The 18,466-nt window shown below is 33.3% G+C and overlaps 1 protein-coding gene across 2 annotated transcripts in view; it reads left to right on the top strand.

Moving 5' to 3' along the window:
* The window catches only part of LOC105307107 (charged multivesicular body protein 1b-2), a 35,078-nt gene extending 22,652 nt beyond the window's left edge, over positions 1–12,426 (top strand). Inside the window, exons 2-8 of one of the 2 annotated variants that reach the window (XM_023524580.1) lie at positions 1,318–1,415; positions 3,350–3,496; positions 3,883–3,951; positions 4,031–4,138; positions 7,511–7,554; positions 9,993–10,091; positions 10,481–12,426. In XM_023524580.1, coding sequence (XP_023380348.1) covers positions 1,318–1,415; positions 3,350–3,496; positions 3,883–3,951; positions 4,031–4,138; positions 7,511–7,554; positions 9,993–10,091; positions 10,481–10,592 — 677 coding nt within the window. In that variant the 3' untranslated portion in view covers positions 10,593–12,426. The remainder of the gene's footprint in view (positions 1–1,317; positions 1,416–3,349; positions 3,497–3,882; positions 3,952–4,030; positions 4,139–7,510; positions 7,555–9,992; positions 10,092–10,480) is intronic. The other variant, XM_011382471.2, reaches the window with a different exon arrangement.
* Positions 12,427–18,466: the final 6,040 nt, after the last annotated feature.

Raw genomic sequence — 18,466 nt, 5'->3', positions numbered from 1 at the left:
ATTCCTGTGCATATACTTCATATTTTTTTTGTTGTGTCATGAAAATGAAAAGTTTATGGAATTGCAAATTGGAGTCTTACTGAACAGAGAACTTTTCTTTTCATTATTATTTTTTATTTTTTAATTAAAACAATTTTTCTTTGACCATTTTTAAAAATTTTAAAAAATTATTATTAGGTTCAAGTATACAGTACATTGGTTAGACATTTATATAGTTTACGAAACTATCCCCCCCGATCATTCTTTCTCCCCTCTGGCTTTATACCTAGCCATTACATTAATGCTGACTGCATTCCCTATGCTGTGCTCCCCATCCTGGTAACCATCTATCAACTACTTATTTGTATAAGTATACTACTTCTATAACCCTTCACTGCTTTCTCCCAGCCCCCCACTCCCCTCCCCTCTGGCTGTCACCAGATTGTCCTCTATATTTGTGAGTCTGTTTTTGATTAGTTTGTTCTTTTTGTTCATTAGATTCCGCATATAAGTGAAATATGGCATTTCTTTTTCTCTGACTTATTTCACTCAGCATAAGAACCTCTAGAAGCTTGGTAAAGGGTATAAAATAACTTTTCTTTTGCAATTTTCTTTAAGTCTAGAACTATTTACCAAGCTTCATTTAGTGTTAACATCTTACAAAACCATAGTGTAATTATCAAGAAAAGGAAATTAACATCACAATATTATTAACTAAACTACAAATCTTACTCGGATTTCACCAGTTTTTCCACTAATATCCTTTTTCTGTTCTAGGTTCTAGTGCAATATCCCACATTTCATTTAGTCAGCCTGTCACCTTAGTTTTCACCATTTTGTACTAGTTCATCCGTCTTTCTTTTCATGAACTTGACACTTGAAGAATACACTGGCCGGTTATATCATAGGGTGTCTCTCTGTTCAGGATTGTTTGATGTTTTCTCTTGAGTAGATTGAGGTTATGATTTTTGGCAACAACACCATAGAGATGATGCTATCCCCCTCTCAGTTCATCATTTTAGAAGGTAAATGATGTTGAAATGTCTTAACTACTGGTGATGTTATCCTAGGTAAAGTTGTGTTCGCCAGGCTTCTCTACTATAAAGTTACTATTTTTCCTTCATAATTAATAAATATCTTTCTTGCTGTTAATTTAATGAAGTTTTAAAAATAGAAAACAAATGTGGAAGAGATAAAAATCGTTCTGTTTCTTCAAATAGTTTGGGAATAGTTAAATAGCATAATTTTATCTGATAAGTTTTATAAATTTAACTTCTTGTTTGCATATAGTTAGGTTGGGAAATGACTTATTTGAATAGCCTTAACATATATTTACAGAACACCTATTTAACTTGAAGTTTGCAGCAAAAGAACTTAATAGGAATGCCAAGAAATGTGATAAAGAAGAAAAGGCTGAAAAGGCCAAGATTAAAAAGGTAAGCCATTTTTAATATTTTTACCTTTTTTAAGATTCATGAGATGAAGACAGTTAATCATGGAAGAATATTTGTTTTAGGTTTTTTTTTTTTACATTGAAGAAATATTGCTGGCTTTAGCATTCTAAAACAAATATCAATTTAAATAAATAATTTATTATATGACACAGTTAATAATGACTCTTTTATATTCATTACTATTTATGTGTTCAAGTATGGCTCACATAGAGTATAACTATTCTGTTACCTGCGTCTGAAAACTATCCTTTGGTTTGTAGCCAGCACTATTACTGAGAAGTATAAAGCCTACATTAAGGATAATATTTAACGTTTTGGCTCATAATAATTTCTCTAAAGTTTTATATCTAAACAGTGCATAACATTAATGTATATCGTGGTTTGTGTATTTGTTAGGAAGATTCACAGGATTCAACATAGAGTTGTACTTATGGCTGTGATGTATTACACTAAAAGCATACAAAGCAAAATAAATTAAAAAAAAGCATATATAAAAAGGGAAATCCTGCCATTTGTAATAGTGAGGATAGTCCTTGAGGTCATTATGCTAAGTGAAATAAGTCAGATAGAGAAAGGCAAATACCATATGATCTCACTTACGTGGAATCTTAAAAAAAAAAACAAAAAACATAAGAACAGATTAGTGGTTGTCCAGGTGTGGGGAAGTGAAATGGATGAAGGTGGTCAAAAGGTACAAACTTCTGGTTATAAAATGAATAAGTCCTGGGGATGTAATATTGTTAATATTACATCCTGGTGACTATTGTTAATACTATATTGTATATTTGAAAGTTGCTAAGAGAGTAGATCTTAAAAGTGCTCATCACAAGAAAAAAAAGTGGTAACTGTGTGTGGCTGTCGATGTTAACTAGGAGAAAAATCTTGGGAAGTGTGTGAGGTTGCATGTCCTAGTATATTTATCACATTGCTGTTTATATTATTGAAGAATTGGAAACAAACTAAATACCCAGCAGTCAGGGATCTTAATCCATGTTCTCAAATTTCAGTCACTTCTGTACCTTCTTGGTTTTGCTGTTTTGGGGCACCATCTGAACTATTTAATATTTTCCTTTAAATTGACTTTTCACTTTAACCTTGGCCAAAGCTATTACAGCAAGAAAAGCATGGATCTGTTAATTACATCTATTTCAAATATTCATTTAAATAAGTGCATAATTAAAATGAAGATACTTATGTCTGTAACATCCAATATAATTTTAAATGCTATCAGTAGTGTTCCACACACACAGGAAAACCCTGATTGATGGCACATTCTTACTACACAGCCTTTAGAAATGATGATGTAGTTATATATTTAACTGAAAAGATTTTTTTAAATATTAGGTAAGAGAGAAAACAGTATGCTTTACACATTTACTTTTGTGGTTAATTTATACTGTCATAAATAGGTTTATGTACTTGGAATACTGCACACTAAAACATTAACAGTGGTAGTGGCTTAGCGATATGATTATGGGAAATGTTTTAAACCTTATAATTTCTTAAAATATTAATGAACATATATTTTTAAATCATAATTTAAAAATCAAAGAACTATAAATTATTTTATTTCCTTAAAAACTAATTGTAAAAGCTCATATTATTATTTTTTTAATTTTTTTTCAATTTTTATTATGGCGACATTGGTTAGCAAAAGCCAGTAAGTTTCAGCTGTACAATTTAACAGTAAGGTGCGCGCGTGCGCACGCGCACACACACATACACACACACACATCTGTGTGTGTGTGTATGTGTGTATATATATGTATTGCATTGTGTTCTTATATATTATTAAAACATTAATTTGGGGTTGATTTCCTCTTTTTAAAATATTTGTACTTTTGCTCCCTTTTTTGTCAATATTTACTTTTGCTTTTTGTCTTCATCACTATTTACTTTTGCTCTGTTTAAAACAGGCCATTCAGAAAGGCAATACAGAAGTTGCAAGAATACATGCTGAAAATGCAATTCGCCAGAAGAACCAAGCAATTAATTTCTTGAGAATGAGTGCTAGGGTTGATGCTGTGGCAGCCAGAGTTCAAACTGCAGTAACGATGGGCAAGGTAAGGCTTAACATTTATAAATAGTAGGAACTCTTGATTTAAGTTTAATGAGAGTATTAGGAGTTGTCAGAAATTTAAATTCATTGCACAGTGCTGTAAGGTTCTGGTAAAGGCCTTTATGGACAAGAGAGACATAGTCAAAATGCTTAGTGAGGAAAATGATTTTGGCAGTGGCTTTTAAACTAAGGTCTGTTAATTTTCTTGCCATGAAGAGTCAAAGATAAAAGATGGTCAGTGCCTATTCAAGAAATACATACTGTATTTTCACTCTCGAGGAGAGAATAGACACATTTCATAAATTGCTCTGTAAGAAATATATTTAAGAGACTATGTACGTTTTGAGATTACTTACAGAATACTCAATCTTTTTTTTATACTTCCAATAGGTAACCAAGTCCATGGCAGGTGTAGTTAAGTCTATGGATGCTACATTGAGGAGTATGAACCTTGAAAAGGTAAAACAAAAAATTATTTGATCTTCGGATGGCATCTTTTCAGTGCAAGTTTTTCTTATGACCTTATTTCTTTTTACAGATTTCTGCCCTGATGGACAAATTTGAACACCAATTTGAAACACTGGATGTTCAAACACAACAAATGGAAGACACAATGAGTAGCACTACAACCTTAACAACACCCCAAGTAAGAATGGTTTCTTTATTTAGAATAACTTGTTAAAATTCCTGACTTCAAAATATAATGGTTTTGTGAATCATTTCTAGAATGTGAAGTAATCATGGCATGTCCCCAGAATGCAAGTAAGAAGTTATGCTCTTCCCCTGGATTCCTGAGAACGTATTGGAGATGACATTCCCTATCTTGTTTTGAAGCGCTAAGAATTATACTAGGTCACATGTCTTAAGAGTGTTTGGAACTTGATTCTACCTTGCTGTTGATGGTCCTTATTGATGAAGGCATTGCACTAGAGGCTCAGTGAGGCCAGTGGGTATTTGGTATTATCTTGAGCCTCAGCTAATTCATCTTATTGCAAATATTTTTCTGCTTCCTCCCTACTCCTTAGGTGTTATTTATGCACAAGTTATGGGTGAGCAAATAGTAAATCACAAGGTCAATTATTTTTTCAGAAAACTAGGATGTTTTACTAAATCTACAACTTATAGATGTGCTACAGAGAAAATTAAAATATGAAACTAGTTTGCATTTGACATGAGCCAAAAACAGTTTTGTGAAATTTAAATCTTCAGATAGAAAATTTCTTTATCACTCTTCTCTTTGATCCCAGTACCTATCACATGGTTAATCAAATGAGCAAAGACCTTGTTACCACTACTTTGGATGCTAATATGGAAAAAATATAATTTACAAAATGTGTTGGGAAGAAATCAACAACCATTCATCAGTATTTTACTGCAGATAACTCTTTTCACAAATAGATAAATAAGAGAACAAGCTTATATTCACGTTTTATAGTTAATAAGAAAGAATTTACATTTATGTCTTATAGTGAGCATATATTTAGCAATTACCTTTCTACCTTCTCCAGAGCCTTGATCCCCAAAATGTGGCTTAAGAATTAAGTACATCTGTATCATCTGGAAGTTCATTAGGAATGCAGAAATTTAGACCCCCATCCACAGACAAACAGAATCAGACTTATTTTAATAAGATTCCCAGGTGATTTTTATGCATTGAGTTTGAGAAGCAGTATTCTAGAGTTTCTGATTCTTATTCACGCACTTTAAGTGATTCCTCAGGTGATTTTATCAGTCAAGTTCAGGAAACACGAGTGAATTGGAAAAATGACTAAAGTTAGGACACTTGGATTTCTAATCCCTACTCTACCACTAATTATCTTTGGGACCTTAAGATATTTACTGCCCTGGGCCTCATTGTCCTTAGCTGCAAAATGTAGGAGTTGAATCTGATGTCTAAATGCCTTTTATCTCTGAAAAATCTTGAGAGTCATTCACTCGACATTTGGTATATGCCTTCTCCTTTTTCAGGTATTGTGCTATGTGCTGGAGGCATTCAAATATATACAAAACATTCTTCATAAAAACTGTTGAAACTTAAAACATCTGGAGAGAGGTCTGGTTGAACACACTTAGTAGCCCACATTCTTATACCCTGCTAATGAGTAGTTAAAATTTAAATTGGCATATATACTTGGAAAACCAATTTGGTAATATCTACAATCTGTTCTTAACATAGCAGCCAGAGTGATCCTGTTATACAAGTCAGATCATGTCACTCTTCTGCTCAGAACCCTCCAGTGGCTCCACATCTTCCTCAAAATAAAAGCCAGATTCTTTCCAAAGGCCTTGTAATGCCCTATGGAATCTGCCTCTCTCTGCTTCTCTGTCCTTACCTCCTATTACTGTTCAGCACTCCATTCTGACACTTGGCCTCATTTTTTCTCAAACACACCAAGTACATTTCTGCTTCAAAACTCCTCTTGCAGTTTCCTTTGCTTGAATGTTCTTCTTTCCATCTAGCAGATATCCTCATTGCCTACTCCCCACCTCCTTCAGTTCTTTGTCCAGATGTCATTTTCTCAATGAGGTCTTCTTGACCATCCAACTTTAAAAGTACATCAATAACACACCCATCATTCCCTATATTCCCTATATCCCTGCTTTAGTTTTCTCCATAGTACTTATCACCATCTAATATACCATATAATTTTTTAAAAATTTGATTTGCCCTCCCTACTTTTTACATGCACACACTAGAATGTAAGCTTAATGAAGGCAGAGATTTTTATCATTTTTGTTCATTGATGCATTCCTAGCACTTAAAACAATATCCAGTATGAAGTATGTCCTCAATATTTGTTGAATAAATCAGAGTATGTGAAAATGGATGTAACTTATAATCTAGTGCTTCTACTTCCAAATCTATACACAAAGAAACCCCTATGTGTGTACAAAGATACTTATACACAGAATGGTCATTGAACCATTGTCTATAATTGGGAGAAGTTAGGGAAAAATGTCTGAATGTCTAGAAATTCATGGATAAATAAAATTGAGTGTATTTCTATAGTATTATACAGGAACAAATGTGAATGAACTAAATCTCTAGCTCTCAATATCATTACATCTTACAAGGTTGAATAAGAAAAGCAAGTTGCAGAATAGTATACATAGTATAATACTATTTAAGTAAGTTTTAAAAACAAATAATGCTATTTTAGCTATAAAATAAACACAACACAAATGTAAATACACATAAGCAATCTATTATTTTCTGAACTTTTTCTGCATTTTGGAAATGTTTTTAAAATGAAGTAAAGAGCACAAGAGAAACTAAAGCCCAACATCAAGGTTAGTGAGTTACTTAAAACCATAAACCTTGTTCATGGTAGAGCTGGGACTACATCTTAGAACTCCCACTTGTATGTCCAAACTATTTTTAACCACTAAGTTAAAAATGAGTTTTTTAAGTTATTCAGACTCTATTTCCTGAGAACTCCTGTACTGTAGTAAATATCTCAATATACTTATATTTTATTTATCTCTAGATATTTTTAGAGTAATCCTTAATATCAAATTTGTATCAACTAGCAGAAAGAACAACTATTAATCTAAAATTTAAATTTATTACACTTTAAATACAAGTAAAGTGGGTTAGAAAAGAGCTTTATATATTGGTTGGAGAGCTGTATTACCCAGGTTCAAATTATATGTGAATATTGCTGCTAATATTTTTCACATAATTCCATAATTTAAAGTTTAAAAAGGCTTTATCATTTAACATTATTCAGAAATCTCTTCTGAAATAATTCAACTCTCTCTAGTGGTAAACAGTATATTTTTTTACATCATATTTCTTTTTTAAATTAAATTTATCGAGGTAACATTGGTTAATAAAATTATATAGGTTTCAAGTGTACAATTCAATAATACTTTATCTGTATATTGCATTGTGTATTTGCCACCCAAAGTCAAATATTTTAAGTTTTCTGTTCCCTTTTTTAAAGCAAAATCAGAAAGAGAAACCACCCAAAAAGAAATTATCGTTAAAATACAAATTTTCATATTCTTATTCTAGAGCCAAGTGGATATGCTGCTTCAAGAAATGGCCGATGAGGCTGGGTAAGAAGTTACTCAGGTGTTTTAGATAATCTTGATTTAATATCTGGAGGTCCTAAAATTATGTAATGTGGATAAAAATATTTGTCTTTACCACCAGTGGTCAAAGTTAGGTTTTTCACCCTGGAATTTAGCGTTGGAAGGGACTTTGAAATAGTCATCCAGCTCTTTACCATGCTTATAAAAATGTGACTTGGTTCAGATCATTCTAGAATTTACTTAAAAATCTCTGGAGATAACATTCATTTAGTGTGTGATAAGAAATGGAGGAAGGTAATCGAGAGAGGCAGGAGTGTTTAAACATTTCTCAATACCTTCCATGTTCAATATATATCAAATGTTCAGATTCTTTTTTATAAAAAGGATCATCCGAAAGAATTCTACATGATCAGGTCATTAAGTCTTAAGCCCAATTCGAGTCCTGCAAACTGAGTGATATATGCAAAATGTCCAAGGGGTTTAAAAGAAGGCAGCGTTGCATCGTTGCAGCTGGTAACATATTTTTTAAAAAAGTAAGTAGATGGCACCCTTCAAGGTACTACTATTAGAAACAGGGTATCTGTTAATGGGCTGTTTATTTCAGGCCCTCACATTTGAGGGGGATAACTTGACCATGATAATATTTGTGCTACGGAAGTCATGTTATATCAGTATTCACTAGTATATTATTTAGTTTAAGAGACCATTGTAGGTAAAGAATAAAAATACAGGTTTTTTCAAAGATAAACATTAAAACTGGGTGATACTAAAATTTTATACTTTTTTTTATCAAAGGTAGAGTAATAGATTGAAATAGCTTTCATGTACTTTATTATTTTCTCGTGGAAAGAGATTTGAAGACACCTGGAAAATAGAGTTGATGAATATTATTTCAGTGTCCTGATTAGAATGAACAGCTAAATTTATCAGCTGTTTAGGTCACTAATGTGTCATTAGTGAATAAAATCCAGATTAATAAATTTTTTAATAAATATTTGAGAACAGGACTGGTGGTTAGGTTGTGTACTGTTTGGCTTTGTTAGTATCCTGACATAGCCCACATACTAATAGAGAAGATAGTAAGAAAGGTGATTTTTATTAAGTATTATGAAAGAGACCAAGGCATTGCATGTCAGAAGACCCCATCTTGGTAATATGAGGCCAAAGACTTGTTTCTGTTACTATGAAAGACTAAATAAGAAGATTAGACTTGAAAATATAGCAAAGGAGGTCTTGTAATATGAACATTGCCACGTTTTAACCTTGCTGACCCTCGGTGGAAATCAAGTTCAGTAGACAACTTTGTAATAAGATTTAGCATAGGATTTCTCTGCCTCAACACTACTGACATTTTGGGCTAGCTAATTTTGGGGGCTGTCTTATGCATTGTTGGATGTTTAGCAGCATCCCTGGCCTCTACCCACAAGATACCAGTAGCACCCCTATCCAGTCATGACAGTCAAAAACGCATCCAGACACTGCCAAATGTTCCTGGGGCCGTGGAGGAGTTGGAGGCCAAACTCTAGAGAGGTTAGTTATGTCAATAAAGGGTGGTGACTGGAGCAGTAGAAACAGGTAGAATCACAGATGTCGAAATACCGATGCCTGTTCTTAAAGACGTTTAAGTATCTGAATTCTGTTTGAGTTTGTAATTCCCTCAAAATTTTAGGATAGCATATCTTTACTTTTAAAATAACAATCTGTCTGTAGACTCTCCTATTGACTGTTAAAGTTACTGTATTCCCTGTAGTGTTTCAAACTGAAGTTGGCATGCACTGGTCTAGAGACAGGCAGAAAGGCCACCTTATATTCTAGAGGAGTAGTTATAATGGAAATAAAAATCAGAGGATTTAGAGGCAAGACAAACTTGGGTTTAAATCTTATCCATCACTAGGGTGATCTTGGGCAAGTATACTTTTCTAAACCTCAGTTGTATAAGTGGGTATAAGTAATTGTTCTTAACTAAGGGTAGCTCAGGAGCTAGACACACTGAATTCGAAGTTAGCTCGAATGTTAGATATGGATCTTGAGGCTGCATTCATCTAGCCTGTTATCTTTATTTGGCATATTAATTTTACTTTACAGTAGGAGTCATATAGTAATCTCCAGTAAATTGAAAACATCAGATGACTTTTATTTTGGTCTTTTGTTCAGACAACCAGATCATTTTCCTGTCTTTTACTAGTTTTTCTGTCGTAACCTTATCACATACGTGGGTCACCATTAGGGCTCAAATAAATGCTTTAAAAGTAGTAAATTCATTTTTCCTAAGGTGGACATTCAAAAGATGTTTAAGCGCTATTTACATTTATAAAATTTAACCAGTTTCATTATTTAAATTAAGAAAAAATGCTAGGTGGAATATTCAAATTTGCAATAAGGCTATTTTATTGCTTATAATTACATAAGGAAGAAAATGCCTATATCGATATACATTTATGCTAATTATTTTTAAATTGTAGCCTCGATCTCAATATGGAGCTACCACAGGGTCAGACAGGATCTGTTGGCATAAGTGTTGCTTCCATGGAACAGGTAGAAGTTGGATTTTATCTTGATTGGTATGAATTTGATGTATGAATTAAATATATTATATATATATGTATATGTATATATAAATAAGTATATTTATAATTTTTTCTTTTATAGAGTTATTACTGTAATATGACATCATAAATTAGCAAAATGTGGTTAGTCTTTAACTACTCAATGATGGACATTTTCTGTTTGCATGGACATTTTCTGTTTGCATGCACATTTCATTTAGAGATTGAATTTGCTCCCCTTCATAGCTTCTGCTCTATTAAGTTCTCCATTTATTCTGAAATGTTTAAAACACTGAATTCTTAATTTTGATTTTTGTGTGAATTTTTGAGACAAGGGTTTATTTAAAATATTAGTGATTTATATTTGTCACAGCCTTGTGACTTTTAAAATTTGCTTTCTCCAGGATGAACTATCACAGAGACTTGCTCATCTACGTGATCAAGTGTAATTTAAAGAACTGGTGGTTTCGTTTACTTCACCCGCTTCTGAAATATTTTGTGTGTGTACATAGATAGTTGCACTCCAGTTACACTAAGAACACCATGTATTCTATTACAGAGTCCTTAAACATTATTTATATATGCTTTCTTTTGCCATGTTGTACTTTCCGATACTTTAAGAAATTCCAGAGAGTTTCCATATTGACAGGTTTTACAGTTTTGTATGTTATGTTGAAAAGTGTGAGGAACATTTTTTTTTGTCGATGTCTTAACTCGTTGTATATGAAACATCTTCCTCAAAATTTACATCAAAATCTAGCCCGAAGTACTACAGAAATAAAGTACTTTATAGAGAATAAAGTATAGAATAAAGGTTTTAGTTTCTTTTTAATGTAAAGTAGTTTTAAATTTCTGTCTGCATTCACATGTGAAGCCTAAAAATTAAAGCAGGGAAAACATGTTTACTTAACATGTTTACATAGCCAGAAACACCTCATTTGGTGTCATATAGTAGACAATGCTGTTTTTTGTTTTATGTTTTGTTTTTGCTGTTCAAGCAGAAATGCAGGTAACTTTTAATCTGTGTTCATCAGCTTTTAAATTTAGATTATTATTGGAATTTTTACCTAGTAATCTAATGACTATTTAAATTCCTTATATTTAAAATAGTTGTTCATTAATAATTTTCCTGTGTAACTAGAAGAAATCTACATTAAAGAAATTAAGGTTTACTCATTTAAAAATTTTTTCTTTGCTATATATCACTGTTAAGATTAAGAGAAATTTAACCTTTTATACTTTCAAATGAAACTGAAACACATTTTTAATAATTCTCCTATTTTTACTCTACCCTTGTTACACTGTATTTTAAAAATTTAACTTATACAGACTTAATATCATTTACATTTTCCATAGGAATGTTGATTGCTTTGCTATTTGGCCTACGTTTTTAAACCAACCAACAAAAATTAACAAAACAAAATTGAACCAACCCAAATTACAACTACCGTAAGCCATGGTTAAATGTGTTCGTCCTTGTACCTTAAACAAAAACTCTTTAATAACTGGAAGAAATGAAGTAGAAATAAATGTTCAAATAAAATGTTTTTTCTAGCAATGCGAATAACTTCCAGTCCAGTGGAAGTTAGGCGTACAATATAGGGGGAGGGGGCACAGAAAAGTCCTAAGGTCATAAAGAAGACTAGACTCTGCAAGGCCAGGATTCTTGGGGAAAAGCATTTGATGGCCAACTGTACTACTTTCCATCTCTCTAGAAATATTCTCTGTTTTACCCAAATAAAATGAACTAATTAACACGTGCCTGTAATTTTCTGATATAACAGCCTGAAATGCAGAAAGTGACCAAATTATATTTTAGCAAGTATACTACTAATCTAGGTTAAGTAAGGTGATTTTTTTTTATTACTTACTGCATGATTGCTCCATAAAGTAATTTTAGTATTTCATTAAGTTCTATTGAAGAGAAGATCTGTTTACAAATTTTTCTGTTGCTAAGGCATTCAAAGTGCAATTATGGAGACTTTTTTTTTGCTAAATATTCCCCATTCATATGTGTTTCCTACTGGAAATGAGAGCATGTATAAATGATTATTTTCACTGGTTAATGAAATGAGAAATTACTCTTTTGCTAAGTTTAGGTTAAACCTATTTAACTTTTTTGGTACTTGACTGTATGGTATAAATAAATATGGTAATCTTCCATTTTGTTTATACTTGATGCTTTGTCCTTTCTACTTAAAGGGTAAATTTGTTTATATTGGAACATCTTGGGGAGCCATAGAAAAGATTATTACACACTAAAATATCTATGAAATAATTTTTTTCTTTTCCATTGGTGGAAATTGTAGCTTTTGTTCCTTTGAATTCAATAAAAATATTTAAATTGTGAGTACGGCTTACTTAAATCTAGAAATATAAACGATTCTGATCTCAACATAACTGCTCATAGTTTTGTTTAACAGCCATTTCAGATTTGACTTTTAAAATATTGTTCTTTGATAGACATCAAGTTTTACTTTTTTTACTATCTTATAAATGTAATTTTTTTTTCAGTTTGTTCTTAGACCAAGAGCCCCACAACCTGTACCTTGTTAGTATAAATCACATTTCTAGTTTGATAAGTGATTTGATAATTGAAAAGTAACACATGCCAGACTATACTATCTTGAAAAGTAGACATCATAGTGCCTTTTCATTTACTTTCAATTTTAGTTACTTATCAATCTAATTTTCTCCTGAATCTAATATTTTTCTAAGTATGTGACTATATCACTTGATAGAATATATAAGGTCAAATACTCAAAGAGTTGTTAAGAAGTATTTCTGAGAAAAATTATACCCTTACTCCTATGCTTCAATGTCTAAAATCTTCTGTCTTCTGGTGAACCATCTTAAGTAAACATTATGGGCTGGGTTATTTTATCTGGTTAATTTATTTCCAATCATTGCTACAGAGAGGAAACAGGCACAGGAGATAGAACAGATAAATTCTGATAAGAGGTAAGTTTGCATTATAGTTTAGAAAGTTATGGGAACTGAACCTCTAGACAGACTATGTGAAGAGAATCTAAGGGTACTAGTTATCTATAAATAAAATAAAATAAAATAATTGATAGAATGCCAAAGTCAAACAGCCTAATTTTCTATCGATTTTCTGAGGTTAATAGATAACAGCTCCAAGATAAAGTCTTAAATTGGCTCTTGTGTAGACTGTAGTGGGGGAAAGCCCTGGATCCAATCTACAGTGATTGATATGGGTTTCTGGCCTAGCTCCTATACTGACTTCTAACTTGGATATTTCTCTTAGCCCATACTGGCCTTAGAGTTCCTTTCTACAAATCTTTCACATTACAGTAGGTGCTCATTTAAAGGTATCAATAGGTTCTGCCACTTTAAGTGAAATGACATATAATAAAACCATTTTACCATAGGCTAGTTGATATAAAAATGAGTTACATTTCTATGGCATCTCATCAAAATTATGCTGAAATGATGTTGAACAAAACATTATTCAAGGACCTGTTGTGTATTAGTTGTGCAAATTAAAGTGAGTTGCTGTAGTACAGTTCATTCCCCCAAAAGAATTCCAAATGTTGTATTAAGATGTAATGAGTCCTAGAATCTTTTGTCTCAGGAGACCTAGAGAATATCTAGTTCACCCCACCACCCATTTTACAGAAAAGGAGATCAAAGAAATTTAGATTCACCACACTTGTTTAGCATCTGCTACGTGTTAGGAATGGTTCTGGGTACTTTGATATATTGTGGTTTATTTAATCCTCAACAAAATCCTGTGAGCAGGTGGATTGTTGTTATCCCAGTTTTTAGAGAATAGGAAATGGGCTGGTTATCTAAGTAAATTGCCAAAATTTGTACAGCTACTATAAAGTAGAGCTAGGATTTTATTACAAATGTGTCTTCAAATCCAGTGCTCAAGGCACTGTATCACACCTGGATTCTAACTGGAATTACAAGACTTGTTTTATTATACCTCATCCACATTTTATCCCCAGTCTATAATTTTGTGATTTCCTTGCTGAGACACATGGTGAAAGTTACTAAAATTCTTGACTAGGGGTAGTTCATCCCCCAGAAAACAGATGTTAGCAGAGTGTTTCTAGGCACAGATTGGTTCTTTTTTCCTCAGTCCAAGTTATCAAAATGGAATTAATTTGTTAAAAGGTAAGCTGTATTCATACTCAAGCTTTACATTTTCCACACTGAAAAATGATTCCAAGAAAAAAGGTATATTAGTAAAAATCATTAGACCGAAATTGTAAAAATAATATATCCAGCCAACTGATATTTTTGAAATAGACTGTAGTAGCAAGTGCAAAGTTCTTGAATGTTCCTTGCTACAATTAAATGATTAATGTGCCTGTGGTACTTAATAAGTAGCTTATATATTAACCACTAACTCATGTTTTGTCTGCCAGATAGTTAAAGGCCTTCCAGCCTTCAGTTAGAAAAGTTCAAATAAAATGTTAAAGGAAAATGTATGCCTAATAAAATAAATTACTTGTTTTTCTGTTTTATGTTCATTCTCAATTTACTAATGAAAAGGGGAAAAGTCTTCATTAAATGTCTTTTGGTCATTAAACCAAAGTTGGATCCCGTGTTCCAAATAAAGGGTCATACAATGAGCTCCATTTCTTGGAAATCTTACTTAAACTTGATCATGCCAGAACTTCACATGTTTACCTTTTGTTTTATGAAAATGACATAAAATCATTGGGAGAAAAAATATTAAAAATTTTGAAAAACAGAAGTGACATCAGAAATATGATGGAGAGATGTCCCCAGATCTCTCCCCTTGAAATAACAATAAGCTGGACATCTAAAACTCAACAAAAAACACCCAAATTGCACACCAACACATCTGAGTGTGGGATCTGCACATAAGAGCTACCACAGGTCAGAACCCTGGGAGTTGGGCAGTGGACTAGGAGAAACAAGCTGCCTCTCACAGCCAGAGCTCCCTGCAGGAGGAGGGGAGAAGAGGTGAAGGGTTCCCTGAACAGCCCTGCCTGGGAAAGCTGTGAGCTCCATGCAGCTGCCTGCAGTGCCCTGGCATCAGAGCAGAAAGCAGAGAAGTGGGCACAGCAGAGAAGCAGTTAATTATTACCAGTCATGGTTGTAAAAGGAGAGGCTGAGCAACAGCCGCCATCCTCCAACCTAAAGGGCACCTCCCTGCCATACCTCCAAGACCGAACACCTTGGAGCCCCAGGGGAATCTGAGCAAACACTACCGAAACTGTCACACTGACAGGGACTAAGACTGTGTAGTGATTATGATTGAATATAAGAAAAAAAAGCATTATTAAGACTATAAAGCAGGGATCCAGATAAGGAGGAAGGTGGACTAGGTAAAAACATTCCTATACTCTAATAATGAATTGTCAAACAAATAAGTGGAAAAATAATTTGTATTGCAATTGTAGCAAAAAGAATAAAATACCTAGGAGTAAATATAACAAAACGTGAAGAACCTATATGATGAAAAGTATAAGAACCTATTAAAAGTAATCGAAGAAGATACAAAGAAATGAAAAGATATTACGTGTTCTTGGATTGGAAGAATCAACATAGTTAAAATGACCATATTACCTAAAGCATTATACAGATTAAATGCAATCCCATCGGCATTTTTTAAAGAAATAGAACAAAAAAAGCATCAGATTTGTATAGAAGTGCAAAAGACCCCGAATTGCCAAAGCCATCCTGAGAAAAAAGAATGAGGCTGGAGGCCTGAAGTCTGCCTGACTTCAAATTATAATACAAAGCGACAGTAATCAAATCGACATGGTATTGGCAGCAAAAGAGACACACAGACCAGTGGAACAGAATCCAGATTCCAAAATAAACCCATGTTTATATGGGCAAATAATTTTCAACAACGAAGTCAAAAACATACAGTGGCAAAGGAAAGCCTCTTCAATAAATGGTGCTGGGAAAACTGGAAAGCCACCTGCAATAGATTGAAACTAGACTATTGTCTATAACCACACACCAAAATTAACTCAAAATGGATTAAGGACCTAAATATAAGACCTGAAACAATAAAATGCATAGAAGAAAACATAGGAATTAAACTCAAGGACCTTAGACTTAAAGAGGATTTTATGAATTTGACCTCAAAGGCAAGGGAAGTAAAAGCAAAAATAAATGAATGGGACTACATCAAACTAAAAGGCTTCTGCACAGCAAAAGAAATCATCAACAAGGTAAAGAGACAACCATCTCAATGGGAAATATATTTGCAAGCAATGCCTCTGGTAAGGGCCTAATATCCAAAATATACAAAGAACTCATAGAACTCAATAACAACAACAACAAAAAAAAACAATACAATTCAAAAATGGGCAGAGGACCTGAACAGATACTTCTTCCAGGAAGACATACAAATGGCCAACAAACATATGAAAAGATGCTCATCATCGCTAGTATTAGGAAATATAAATCGAAATCACAATGAGATACCATCTCACACCTGTTAGAATAGCTGTTATCAACAGGACAAGTAATAACAAATGTTGGAGAGGATGCAGAGAAAAAGGAACCCTCATACATTGCTGGTGGGACCGCAAATTGGTACAGCCACTATGGAAAACGGTATGAAGTTTCCTCAAAAAACTAAGACTTGATCTACCGTATGATCCAGCAATCCCTCTACTGGATATTTACCCTAAAGTCTTGAAAACTCATATCCAAAAAGATATTTGCACACCAATGTTCATAGCAGCCTTATTCACAGTGGCCAGGACATGGAAGCAACTGAAGTGTCCTACGATAGATGATTGGAAAAACAAGCTGTGGTACATATATACAATGGAATATTACTCATCCATAAGAAGAGATGAAATACTACCATTTGCAACCACATGGGTGGTCCTTGAGATAATCATGCTAAGCAAAATAAGCCAGACAGAAAAGTTTAAAACCACATGATATCACTTATATGTGGGATATAAACCTAAAAGCAACAAACGAACAGGACAAACAGAGACTCATGGATGTTGACAATGACTAGTGGTTACCAGAGGGTGGGGGGAGGGGGAAGATGGAGGTAGATGGGGTAAAAGGGGTCAAATATGTGATGACAGAAATCTAACTATGGGCGGTGAAAACAATGCAATATATATATGCATTACAGTTAAATTGTACACCTGAAAGTCACTGGATTTCATTATCCAATGTCACCAAATAATAAAAAATAATAATAATTTAGAACAAAATGTCAATACTATCAAAAGCCAGCTATAGATTCAGTGCAATCCTTATCAAGGTTCCAATGGCATTTCTTTAAGAAGTTGAGAAAGACCAATCCTACAATTTATATGGAGTCTCAAAAGATCTCAAATGGCCAAAGAAATCCTGAGAAAGAACACAGCAGGAGGCACCACAGCTCCTGATTCCAATCTATGCTGTAAGGCTATATTCGTCAAAACAGTATGGTACTGACATAAAAACAAATAGACCAATGGAACAGTATCGAGACCCCAGAAATAAACCCAAGCTTACACAGCTAACTAATATTTGACACAAGAGCCATGAATATTCAATGGAGAAAAGACAGTCTTTTCCATAAATGGTGCTGGGATAAATTGTATAGTCACATGTAAAAGAATTAAATTGGACCCATATTTTACACCAGTCACAAAAATTAACTAAAAATGGATTAAAGACTTAAATATAAGACTTGAAACTATGAAACTCATGGAAGACAACAGGAATAAAGCTCTTTGATATGGGTCTTGGTAATGGTGTTTAGATTTAGACGCCTAAGTCACGAGCAATAAAATTGAAAATAACCAGGACTGCATCAACCTAAAAAGCCTCTGCACAGCAATAGAAGCCATCATCAACAAGTGAAAAGAAAACCTACAGAATGGGAAAAAATTGCAAATCATATGTCTAATAGGGGGTTAATATCCAAAAATATATAAAGAACTCATACAATTCAATAGCAAAAAAAGAAAAAGAAAACAGCAACCCAATTAAAAATGGGCAAAGGACGTCAACAGACATTTTTCCAAAGAAGCTATATGATAGGCCAACAGGTACATGAAAAGATGCTCAACATCGTTAGTCATTAAGGAAATGCAACTTAAAACCATAATGAGGTATCACCTCATGCCTGTTAGAATGGCCATCATCAAAAAGAGAAAAATGCTGGTTTGGATGTGAAGAAAAGGGAACCCTTGTGCACTGTTGATGAGGTTGTGAAATAGTGCAGCCAGTATGGAAAACAGTATGGAGGGTCCTCAAAAAGTTAAAAATAGAAATAGCATATAATTTAGCAATTCCACTTCTGGGACTATATCCATAAGAAACAAAAAACACTAATTCAAAATGTATCTGCATCCCATGCTCATAGCACCATTTTTTAATAATAGCCAAGGCATGGAAACATCCTAAGTGTCCATCGA

The sequence above is a fragment of the Pteropus vampyrus genome, unplaced genomic scaffold (assembly GCF_000151845.1).
Source record: "Pteropus vampyrus isolate Shadow unplaced genomic scaffold, Pvam_2.0 Scaffold477, whole genome shotgun sequence".
Taxonomy (NCBI): Eukaryota; Metazoa; Chordata; class Mammalia; order Chiroptera; family Pteropodidae; genus Pteropus; species Pteropus vampyrus.
Note: the sequence above shows the minus strand (reverse complement) of the source record. Positions and strands in the feature narration are given on the sequence as shown.